This window comes from Amblyomma maculatum, chromosome 1, assembly GCF_055883805.1.
Source record: "Amblyomma maculatum isolate TAMU_Amacu chromosome 1, ASM5588380v1, whole genome shotgun sequence".
Taxonomy (NCBI): domain Eukaryota; kingdom Metazoa; phylum Arthropoda; class Arachnida; order Ixodida; family Ixodidae; genus Amblyomma; species Amblyomma maculatum.
The window spans coordinates 94,357,447-94,370,237 of record NC_139344.1 but is presented as its reverse complement, the minus strand read 5'-3'; the positions used below and the strand labels follow the sequence as shown (position 1 = coordinate 94,370,237).

At 47.6% G+C, this 12,791-nt stretch overlaps 1 protein-coding gene across 1 annotated transcript; it reads right to left on the bottom strand.

The window, feature by feature from the left end:
- Positions 1–7,666: 7,666 nt before the first annotated feature.
- LOC146203224 (endothelin-converting enzyme 1-like) lies at positions 7,667–9,643 on the bottom strand. Its single transcript, XM_084602984.1, has one exon. It carries the CDS (start codon positions 9,641–9,643, stop codon positions 7,667–7,669), a length of 1,977 nt encoding a protein of 658 aa, XP_084459110.1.
- Positions 9,644–12,791: the final 3,148 nt, after the last annotated feature.

The following is a 12,791-nucleotide window of genomic DNA, read 5'->3' as shown; positions in this document are numbered from 1 at the left end:
GGCTCGGCCGGATTCCCCCGCGACACGCACCTTGCCACGCACTGCGATAAGCTCAGCCCCTACGATAGCGCGCCGATAGAGGTACGGCGCCGGGCCGGTACGTACCTATGTCTTGCAACTCTTAAGACCGATAAGAAACGGTGTTTTAGCACCAAGGCGACATTCACCGTCCGGACGCCGTATCAAGACCCCTGACGCACAATCGCGAATTACGTGCTTGCGCCTCATGTAGAACAGACACACAAGAGCAGCATCTTCTTCCATTGCGAAAGCCACGTAAGCGTACTGACTCTCGTCGTAAACGTTGTGGCTGACCTAAAAAATGCAGTTTGCAGCGCGACATGAGGAATCTATGTTTCACGAACGCAATGAAATGAGTCGGTCAGCGTGTGGATCGTCATCTGAACGGTAGGGGCTATAATTAATCAACAACCAGATGTCACGTGATAAGCTAGCCCGATTTGGAGAACTAAAGCAAGAATTACGGCACTCCGGTTCTTGCTCCAAGTAGTGCAAAAGCACGGAAGTATCAGAGCTGATAAGGCTATTGTAAGTTGCATTATTGGACACTCAACTCACGTGCGTACCGGAGTAATAATTGGTTCACTTGGAAAAGGCGCAGTACCTGGCACACTTGTTCTGTGAACACCTGAAGGGAAAAAAGGAAAGTGGGAGTGAAAGTGGAAACAAAAAAAGGAGTGCCATAATGGAGGGATACGGAGTAATTTCGACCACCTGGGCATCCTTAACGTGCACCGACATCGCACAGTACACAGATGCCTCTTCGTTTCGCCTCCATCGAAACGCAGCCGCCGGCGGTCGGGATCGAACCCGGGTAATCCCGGCACAGTAGTCAGGCATCTTAACCACTGCCCTACCGCGGCGGGCGTGCGTGATGGAGTATATCCGCAAGAACATATCGTCAAGCTTATAAGAAAAACTTAGTAATTAATACAACTCTAGAGTTCAATTTTTTATTTTCCTCAACAAACTTGTGCTGGCGCCCCAGGGCACTCGTGGCGCGATTGGAATCAACACCTTAAACACACACACACGTTGTAGCCATCGCATGAGAACTGTGCTTGAGAAATATGTGGATGGCCTTTTTGTGCCATCGGCTCCTTTCCAAAGAGTGGGCGCTACATTAGCTTTTATACCTTGCATTATGCAGTGGTTTGACCTCGTTCTTATACAAAGCTCCAGTAAAGCTCAAAAACGCGGTGCTCTTCAAGAAAGTGAGTATACTTCACTCTTTTAAGGCGAAAGCCTTTATTGCCTCATCGTTGTCGTCAGCAAAAGTGTCACGCTTTTGCTGCGGCTCTGATTGGTCGAGATGCGATGACGTTATGCAGGTTTCGACCAATCACAGAGTACCACCGCAGTATGCGCGAATGCGTGTCTTATATGGCCATATGCCAATCAATGAGCAATTGCTAATTAATGGCTAATAATTAACAGTTAATAATTAGTTATTACTACTCAATTACCAATTATTACCCAATGACTGATCAAAAAATTATAATTAGTAATTAGTAATTGATGACTAATTAATCAGCAATTTCTAATTGGTGACAGTTGCGTAATTCTGATTACTAATCAATGCCGCACATCCGGCAAAATCAACCACACAGCAGTAAACATTAAACAACTGCGAAGAAACAAGGAGCGCGATCTAGTCGCTGCCAAGCAGAATTCACTGAACAAATGTGCTCGTATAATGTGAAAGAGTAGTCGCTCGCTTTACTCGTAGCAGCATTCATCGCTACATGCGCAACAGTCGCGTAGCAGAATGCGGCCCTCAGGCTTTCGCCTTTCATCACTTTAGTCGCCAAAGTGTCCTCAAATTTTTTGAAGAACGCAATTTTGAGCTTTACTGAACTTCGGAGCTTTGTATAAGAACGAGGTCAACCCATTATATTTACCTGTCCTCATGTAGACGTGCTTGAATGTAAGGTATAAAAAGTATTGTAGCGCTAACCCTTTAGAAAAGGAGCCAGTTAAAGTGCAAAAATGGTTATTTTCTTTTTCTCCACTTCAGATTTTCATTCCCCTCCCGATTAATCTGAACCATTCACTCAATTTACAGAATACAGAATTTATTTACGCTTATGTAGTACAAATTGCAGCAGAACTTCTCTGTCAGGGTCCGGCCTCTCGTCTCGGCACCCAAAACCAGTCTCATCTTGCCGCGTCGCTCGGACTCCTCGGAGCTCCCCCCTCTCCATGTCCTCCTCTTCCACCGTCTTTCCGGCGTCACCGTAGTAGCAGATAGCAGCAACCACTCGCTGGCATGGCTGGGGGTCGTTGAGGGAAGATCGGGTGTACTTTCGGGGGCGACGCTTTTCAACGGCCGACATTATTCTTCCGCTGAACGTCCGCGCGGCGCCAGCCCGCAGACCTCCTCACAAGTTCGGACAGTTAAGAGGGGGGAGGCGTCTTCCGCGACCTCTACATTTGCTTACACACTCACAAATGCAAAATAGATAAACACACGTATGGCAGTAATTTCAAACGTTCTTTCTGCCCGCGTGTCGGGCGATACAACCGCGCTCATAACACCTCCGCCGCCACTGTGATGCATGAATTCTTGGAACGCGTCACATCTCACATAACACCTGTTGCGCTCATCAACGCGACATACCACACCGCCGGCTTCTGGACTGGCGCCTGCTCGTCGAGAGCGCAGCTGCGGTGCTTGCACTTGAGAGCCGGCGCGCGGTGCGTGGCTTTTCGTTCATTTCCCATGACCCTGGATCGCGGAACGCCTGGCTGGCGCAGATTTCAAGTCGCCGACGCAACGCCGCCCGCAAGACGACTCCGGATGTCCGTGCGTCGGCAAGGCGAGCAGCAGTATTCCGAACCGCAGATCACCCACGGTGTGTGGAGGTGTGTGTGTGTGTGTGTGTGTGTGTGTGTGTGTGTGTGTGTGTGTGTGTGTGTGTGTGTGTGTGTGTGTGTGTGTGTGTGTGTGTGTGTGTGTGTGTGTGTGTGTGTGTGTGTGTGTGTGTGTGTGTGTGTGTGTGTGTGTGTGTGTGTGTGTGTGTGTGTGTGTGTGTGTGTGTGTGTGTGTGTGTGTGTGTGTGTGTGTGTGTGTGTGTGTGTGTGTGTGTGTGTGTGTGTGTGTGTGTGTGCGTGCGTGCGTGCATGTGCGCGCATGCGCGCGCTGGGCTCTTGTGAAGCAGCAGCGAATGCCACGACGCTCATTCCCACGGGACTCGGGCTGTCCGGCACGAGCGTACGTGACCACGGCTACGGATTTGTACTCCATGGAATGTGCACGCGTGACGTTGTGCGTACAGCACTACGGGTGTGAGGAGGAACTGTGCTGGAGCCTATTGGCCCCGCCCGTTCCTATTGGCTTAACGTTATTGTCTTTGTTTAGCGAGCCTATTTAACGAGGTGTCAGAGGTGACTTTGGGGAGAAGAGACCAGTTGCAATAAACATGCTGTAAACTTAGTTCGACTCCGAGTAGTTCTTCAAGGTGCTCAGCAGGTACACCTCAACAAACTGCCGGTCAGCGCAACCGAGCACGGCGGGTAAGAGGAGAACCCTTTCGAATGCCAGCAGCTGAACAGACCGTCGCCCTCAGGACGAGCACGGCTGGTGACAGCTTGGAGAGCGGCTTCGAAACATAACTGGCGCAGTCGACAGGATCTGCTGTGGCTGAACTGGAGTCTACGGGAACGACGACGGCGACACTACGAGCCTCGTCAACGACGACGCCTGACCGTGACAACCACTTGGAAAGCCAATTCGTGAAGACGCTCCCAGCTTTTTGAATCCGGCACACGGGGACCCACCCCAAGGAACAACAGCGGCAGTCAGGCGAGTACCCCTTTGGCATCTGCGGGCGCATGCTATGTCAAAGCCCTGTGTTTTGAGGAGCGATTGCGCTAAGGAAGGAGGAAAATGGCAGAGGGGGATCAGGGGAAGAGTTGGCAGTCACCGGCAAGGCAGGCGAAGACGAGGTAGACTCCGCACTGGAGGCTACGTCAGAGCAGTTGGCACTACTGCAATTGCAACTAAAGATTGTAGACGCCCAGAAAGAGAATCAAAAATTGATTCTAGAAACAGAACGACTGCGATATGGACAGAGCGTGGAGCTTAGCGATAGCGGCAGCACCGTCGCGGCGAATGCTGGAACAGGTGAAGATAGAAGGCTAAAATACGCGAGCCTATTGAAAGGCGTCCTGGCACCTATGCCGAATAAAGGGCAATTAGTGCCTGGATGGTTTGAGGAGGTGGAGGCGACTTTATGCTCATACGACGTCCCGACCGAGTGGTGGGCCGGACTGGTTTTACCGAAGCTGAGCGAAAGGGCACGAGGGCTCCTTATTTTATTTATTTTATTTTGAAAATACTGCAGCCCCTCAAGGGGCTATAGCAGGAGTGGATACAAAAATGTGGAACAATTCCACGCATACAAAAGTACATACAAGCATTACAAATATAAACGCTAGAAAAACAACATACAATGCTACGACTCAATTGTCGACGCAAAATCAGAGATTGATAGTGCACGAATGTTGCCATCCAAAGAATTCCAACACTCCACAGTGCGCGGAAAAAAACTGTATTTGAAAACGTTAGTGCGGGCAAAAAAAGGTTGGATATTAAGATCGTGATGGCTCCTGGTTGCAGATGGTTTTGAAAACGAGATATGCTTACCCTCTGAAAGGCAATTAGCAGAATGAACTATGGAGTGAAGAAGTTTTAAGGACTCAGTTTTTCGGCGGGATGCAAGCGGGCTTATGTTTAGGGAAGACATCGCAGATGAGGATGAAAAATGACGTAGCGGCGAAAAATAAATCTTACAGCTTTACGTTGCACAGATTCTATTTGATCGATTTCACATTGCTTGTATGGATCCCAGACATTAGAAGCGTATTCAAGAATAGGGCGAATTAGAGTTTTGTACATGAGCAATTTTGCTTCTTTAGGAGCATCCCGTACTGTGCGTCGTAAGTAACCTACCTTTTTAAGAGCTTTAGCTGTGATGTAATCGGTGTGTTTTGACCATTGCATATTGTGAGAAAAAACGACGCCAAGATATTTATATTCATGAACCCTTTGCAGTGATGTATAGTCGTAAATAGAAGGTGATAGGCGGTTGGTGAAAGACATGACAACTGTTTTGCTGAAATTGATGTTCATCTGCCACGTATTGCACCAGTCACGGAACATACCAAAAGACTCATTCAGAAGGAGGTGATCATTAACAGAATTGATAGTGTGGTACAGTACGCAATCATCGGCGTATAGACGGATCTTGGAGGTTATACTGTCAGGTAAATCATTAATATAGAGCAAGAATAGCAAAGGGCCAAGGACAGAGCCTTGGGGAACACCTGAGGTAACATCGGCTAAAGAAGAATCGACGGAATTGAAGCGAACAGACTGGGAGCGGTGTGAGAGGAAATCGGCAATCCAATCAGCGAGTTAAAGAGTTATTGAGAATTACTTTTAGTTTGCATAACAATTTAGAGTACGTACGGTTATCAGCAGACCAGAGGAAAAACTTCGCTTCTTTGAAAGACAAAATTCTTCGCGGACTGCGACTGTCAGCCGCATTAAAAAAAGCAGCAATAATAGCAGAAGCCTCGCTGTATTTTCAATCACCATACTGGATTTCCAATATTTCCTTCGAAAGAGCATTCTTTTTCATCACTCAGGGCCCTACGTGAAGGTTGCTCGTCAAGAAACCTCCGGGTCCTAGATCTTATCAAGGCCTCCTGTATCTTTCCGACGCAAATTGTTGAAGCTCTGCCTTCAACATTGCGCCACAGAAGTGACAGCAAGTGCGGGCGTTAAATGTGCTCTTATTCGCTTTGATTCAACGTACTAAAAAGTGTCGCGACGGACACAACTGGAATGATCAGAAAGCAATTTTGATCCAGCATACTATTTTATTGCGTATATATTTTTGTTTATGTACTTCAACGTATATATATATATATATATATATATATATATATATATATATATATATATATATACTCAACGAAAAATGTTACTTTATTGACTTCCTTTTTGTTGTGTTTTATTTTTTTATTGACGCACCCAGAACTTCCGTTGCTGCAGTTTTTGGGAAATGGAAATACGCTACGTGCGGCAATGGCTGCGTGGTTCATTCGTGTGGAGGTGTTTCTAATGCTCATACATGATTTCTCGAGATTGGACGGCGCAGCCGGGCTTGAGAAAGTTCAGCAAACCATGCCTCGATGCCCCACCTTGTAAGCTGTGGCTCACACGCAACTGTCGCCAATCTCATGTCCTGAGGTATAGGTCTAGTTTGTTCCGTTTAGCCAGCAAATGCAAAAGCTAGTTTTTCTAGAAGCGCAATTTGATGCTGGTAAAGTTGAAATACTCAATTCGTGTTGCGGCCTTAGCGGAGATTAGCATTGTGTCTAACAGCTGCTATATCGGCATATCGCAGGGCCGCTGTTGGCGATTCCATGTTTCGCACTACCGATATAGTTTTGTATACAAATATTCAGTTTGTGTACTCAACTCGGTAGCAAAGCTACCCGTTTCGTATTTGATTCGGTAACCTGGCTATACTATTCTTATTCTATTCACACACTTCTACTATAGATTTTTCATGACCGGGCAAAGAGCGCGTTTTTTTATGTTCTAAACTGAAATTTCGCTTTAAATGTCACTTTCTTGGAAGCTTCCCACTCAGAAGTTTCAGCGGGTACGAAACTAAAGCTTTGCTTTGTTACCGCATGTGCTATAAGTGTTATTTCAGGAGGCGGTTGCGTCGATATAGAGCAGGATACAACTAAAAAGCAGCAGTTGATAACTATGGCCCATGGTATGCAGCGTGTGCATTACCCCGCTGAACAGTAAACGAAATCAATTTTAGTTATACATAACGAGGTCTTACCGGCTCACCATTCCCTGAGTCTTCGAATTGGCAGGCGATGAAAACTCGGGTTTCGCCATTGAGATGGAAGGGTGAAATCGGAATCATGTTCTCCAGGACCTTGAATCTTGAATTAGACACACTGCCACGCAGGCACATTCGTACGGCTTGGTTAAAGAGATTCTTTACAGCTGTGTCGCTTCTGGCACCTTGGGTAACCTACATCATACCCCTCTTGATGAGCGTACCCCTGGCTAGTGATATCGAGGAGAAAGCGACAGAGTCCTTTAAATTTTCTGTTTACTAAGATAAAATCGTCCACCTAGTGCTACCGCACGTTATATTAGGTCTAGCCACGTAAGACCGCCGTAATGTTTTTGATATTCGATTATACTGAACAAGCCACGGGTATAAAAATTATTGAATTTATAATTTTGTCTCATGGTTAGCTTTCTACTTGGGTAACAAGAAAAATTGTAACAAGGAACTATTTTCTTTCACGGAGAAATACACTGTAGTGGCTACTGCAGACTTGAGTTGTATCCATCTATATAGCGAGCAACAAATTCTTCGACAAGCAGAGACGACTGACAGGGCTTATAGACACCAGCTATAGCGAATTTTCCTGCTGGAATGCTTATGCGAATGTATACGTAGTCATATAACGCAACTGGTAGGTCTCCGTATGAAAATCAGACTTTTACAAATCATTGCATGACATGGTTTTAACTATTTTAGTATATAAATAAAAGTATAAAGTAAATGCAGTGCTAACACTTTCGATTTAAGGGGAAATATTATGGGATGTCGCATGTGTCTACAGAACCCAAAGTCTCTCTTCGGGAACACTGAAAGGCGCTTTTGAACTGGACTGTTGACGATACAGGAATGTCACAAAAAAGGCTGTGATGCAAGCCATAGAACTGCCTAGAACACATCATCGAGCAGTAGCGAATGAAGAAGAATTGCAGCTGCGTGACGTCTGGCCACTTCGGCGCCGGGGTCTTTGCCTGCATGTCAAGGGACCCTGACAAAGCATCAAGGGTTGTCCTCAGCGCCCTTACTCTGCTGTAAAGCTCCAACTTCAGAAAGGCATCCGGTGAGTCGGCTTCCTCCGATAAATTCCGGTAGCTCCTGACGTAGCAGCTGGCCTCTTGTTCTAGGACCCACAGGGATGGAGAAGGCGACTGCAGTGTCCAGGTCTTGTGCGTTACGATGGCGTTCCAAAGCTGGTAGGCCACCAGCGAGCCCAGCGACACCACGTTGATGTACAGCTCGGCATCATTGTAAAACAGGGGTCTTACCAGGGCGCCGACGGTGACTGTAAGTGTGTTCCGGTTGAAGTCGTAAGTGACGACGGGTTTTTCTGCTGCGTACTGATTTGCGTCATCCACGGCACTCGTGCTGGCTCGCAGGCGGAGGTAGCCCACATTGAGAAAGTACGAGCCGCACATTTCAGGAGCGTGGGCCAAAGACTCAAGGGCAGCCTCCACGTCGAAGACCCTTTCGTCAGGAATACGCCAGCGCATCGCGCTCAGCCACTGTAGAATCCTGGCTTTCACAGCCTCATCCTGCCACGCAACGGTGGTGAAGTCGTCCTTGAACTGCTCTGTCACGACGTTGACGACGTCGCGGATGTCTCGAACGTTGTGTTCGTGGTTGACGAGTGTGTGTGCGACGAACGCGACCCACAGCTTCGTCATGAGCGACCGGCTCATTGAAGCGCAGTAGTAGACTGCCTCGAAGGCGGCATTCGAGAGGCCTACGAGCCTGGAGCGCGTGTACTCCCATTCCACGACAGGTTCCAGCAGTGTCATGAGCAAATAGAGGTTTCTCACTTCCCAGTGCGAGGCTTGCAAGGAGCGCGTCAGGTTACCCAGGAGGTCCGCGTTTCTGACAGCTATAAGCGACTCCGGTGCAAGCCGAGAACTAGTCGGAAGGTACTTGTTAATTGTAGACAGCCAGCGCAACATGATTTTATAACTAAGAAAGCCCAACGCCTGCCTGGCATGAATTACAAGGCATTCTTCCGTGATTTGCACGGCTTGTAAACGGACGTTTATCACGTGAAGGTCGAAAATACGCTCCTCCTGCTCAGTGATCTCGTCGAAGACACTTACAAAATCGTGCAACAAACGCTGGATGTCTTCGTACACAGGGGCATTCAGCCTCCTTGAGAAAGGGAGCGCTGGCTGCAAGAAGACTAAACCCGAAGGCTCAGTCCGGATCCAGAGAAAGCTCGGTATGTTCCTGTGCAAGGAGAGGTAGGCGACTTGATCTACGATATCCTCAAGAGCTTTGGCCCGTAGCCACACTTTCACTGAAACACCGAGGTTTCGAAGGTAGCTGACAACTGTGTTTCGAAGGTCGTGCTTTTCCCTGTACGCGTTATGGCACGAGACATAGAACGTGGTGAGCTTCCTGAACGCGTGAGCATTTTTTGACCCGTAGTAAGCGATGAGCGAGTGGTTAAGCTTCATGAGGTTTGCCACCTCCACTCCTCTGAGCATGGTTCCTCCGGTGGCTCTCGAGGTGTCACCGCTGCAGACGAAGCCGTAGAAGTCATCGCAGGGCGCCTTGCTGGGATCTACGCTTGACGCCAGGCGGTCATGGTCTTGCCGGCAGGCGTCTGTGTTGCATGGCCCTGCGCTTTGCGCGAGCAGGATCTGAATGGCCGTCATGCACACCGCCGTTCCCACCGCGACCACAGCCGATGTAACCAACAGAGAGCAGCAGAACAACGGCGTCCGGTGGTGCATCTTGGAGTCGGCCATGACGACGGCAGTCGCCGGGTGCCTGGACCACGGCAGAGGCCGCACGACCACCACGGCACGGCTCTCGTCTTGTACACCGGAACAGTGCGTTACAACATTTACAACCTCAAATTAGTAGTAGCAAATTAGCAATCATGCCAATTTTATATCTAACGTGCGCTTATCTATGAATGAACTAGGCGGGCATTAAACCTCCAATGACAATGCCACACGTGACAGTATAACTAAGCATGCATAAAGCGCTCTGCTGTCCATATCTATATCCATATTCACATATTTGCACAGCGATGCTATTCACTTTGGTGGGTACCTTAAAATACGACTGCCATGAGAGCTTTTTACGAATGTCCAAATCACAAAAAGACCTGTCAGTGGGTTCCTTGCACGAAATCCGCTAAGTGGCATCGTGCGAGTTGAAAAACTCGTACTTAGAGAAAATCGCTTACGTTGGCATTGCTCGATCCTCTTCCTCTTCTTCGCTTTCGAGTGCCTGCTAAAAAGCCCGTTTCAACCACTTGGTCTGTGTTTGACCACCGGGGTTATTCTGTCCGTTAGAGCTTCTACGCTTACTCATGCAACAGAAATGCGCACTATGTCATTAAAATTTTCAGAAGCCAAATGGCTCCCATGCCGAAAATGGTCTGAATTTCTACTTGTTTTTTTTTTTTTTTTTCATTTCATTTTCAGGCACATATCTCACAGGCGCGGATTCGTTCTAAATTCTGTCAATCTTGTCCGCAATCTTTGTTTAAGGGCAACTCCGGGAGATCGCTTATTCTGACAAAACTTGTACCGTCGTAGTCCTTTATCTACATCCTGACGCAATTCTACCAAGTTTGGGAGCCATGCGATAATTCATCCGTGTAATACTCGATTTTAACATTATCCGTTTCTGCTACCTCAGTTCAGTACAGTAGTTTTTTGGATGCCTGCATTGAGTCATATCTTTGCCATTTTATTATCTCCGTCGTGATTTCCAGTCTCTATTTCCGTCATTCAACCCGCATGCGAGCTAGTGTTTTTCCATTACTGTATGTGGTGTCATAGACTCGTCGACCGGAACATTGTTTCTGGCCATGAAATCAGTTTCGGTTTTGATTTGCCGTTTTTCCTTTTAAAAAGCAGTTTTACATAAAATTTTGAAGAACGTTTTGTTGTGTTGGAGACAGGGAACACCGAGAAAAATGAGGCAATGAATAACTCAAAACTAAAAAAAAAAAAAAATAGCAGAGGTTTAGCATTGTTAAACATGGTATTCAGCGAAAGCTTCACAGCATGGTTACGCAGTGGTAGAACTCTTTCGCAACCGATTTATAACTGGCATCGTTACAACGTGCTAAGCGCAGCATCATCGCCACTGACGTCCATAACTGGTTTTGAGTCGATGCACAGTTGCTCCTCGTTCTTATAACCATCGTTTGACGTCATGGCTTTTCCATCGCGCGTTCGCACGACGTGACGTCACCCACGTGATTATTCACGTGATACACCCTCTTCCACTCTCTCCTCAGCTCCAAGTTTGTAAGGTGAATAGTCATCAAAGGTCATGGCGTTTGCCTGAAGAAGCCTTCCTTTCTTCGTTTGCAAATCTAGCAAAGTGCCTTTTCTGACGGTTATTCACACTGAACTTGGGATTGCGGGGCCTATCCACTGCTGGGTTGCTGAATTGTCGGCGCGAAGCATACTCCTCAATGAGTTCGGCAGCTTCAGTTGCCGACTTAATGTCGCCTCGGTCCTGTAACCAATTTCTTTCTTTTTCTGGGAGGCAGGTATAAAACTGCTCCAAAAGAATTCGCTCGACTACAGCGTCCCTATCACTGTAGGAATCAGTGCTCTTTAGCCACTCGCCCAAATTGACTCTTAAATTATACAGGAATTCTGGGTAACTCTCGTCCCTGGACTTAGTAGCGTTCCGAAAACGTTGTCTGAACGCCTCGGCGCTAAGCCTATACTTTCTCAGAAGGCAAGCTTTGACCTTCTCGTAGTTGTCCGCGTCCTCCTTGCTTAGCCGCGCGACAACCTCCGCTGCCTCGCAGGGCAGAACCGTCAATAATCTCTGAGACCAAGTGTCTCGCTGGAAGGACAGTTTTTCGCAGGTTCGCTCAAAGTTAGCCAGATACAGACCGATATCCCCTGATATCACATATGGCTGCATGTACTTTGACATCTTGAAATCTGCCTCCTTGTTGAGAAGAGGTACCGCTAGCTGGGGACAATTGCCCGACCTCTTGCTCAACTCTAGTTCTAATTTCCGGAGCTCAATTTCTAGCTCCAGCCTTTTTGCTTCTCTTTCAATTTCACGCTCTTTCTGCTGTCTGAGCTGTTCCTTTTTTTGACCGATGAGGTTCCATGCTTCACTGAGCTCCTCATCATCGGTTCCCAGATCAGTGATTGCCTTTATAATCAAGGGTTTTCGTGCCAAACCACTTGTATCAATTCCCAATTCCTCACACAATAGCAACAGGTCCGGTTTCTGCAGCTTTTGTAGGTCCATGATCGCTCCGAGTGTCGGCTACTTCCAAAACAACTGTGCAAACTACCAAACCTAAAGGCGTTTCCACACTCTCTTTACCAGTTCTAAAATCTAACCCTGTTCTAGAACCTGGTCCACATCAGAAGAAAAGCCAAGCACTCACCCACACATGCGATCGATGTTCCGAGCTGCCCTCTTGTTGGCCGATTGTTGCTCCTGCTTGTTGCTTGAGATGCCACCTCCGATCACCAGATGTTGTGGCTTGTAGATTCTGATCCACCTCGAATCACCAGATGTTGTAGCTTATAGATCCAGATCCCAACGCTGGTCACCAGTTGTCGTGACACTGGGGCTATGTCGACCCGGCCTTCACTTGGTAGCGTGCAGAGACTCCGGGTTGAAGAAGGATTGAATCTTCGAAGTTGGTGAAATATGTACAAGCAGGTTTAATGGCACTTTGAGAAAACTTATTTACAAGATTATTTACAAGAAAAAGAAGGGTACATCAGCAAAATGGCAAGCGTTAAGAGTTCATAGCGAGAAGCGACTGGATGAGCCGTTTACCCAGGGCTCAGAGCGACATTTCGTGCTCTGCAACGTCCTTAAAACCCCCTATGTCCAGCCCCTCTCTGAAGATGCTGACCAACCAAATCCAGGGCACGCCCCTCAGATATC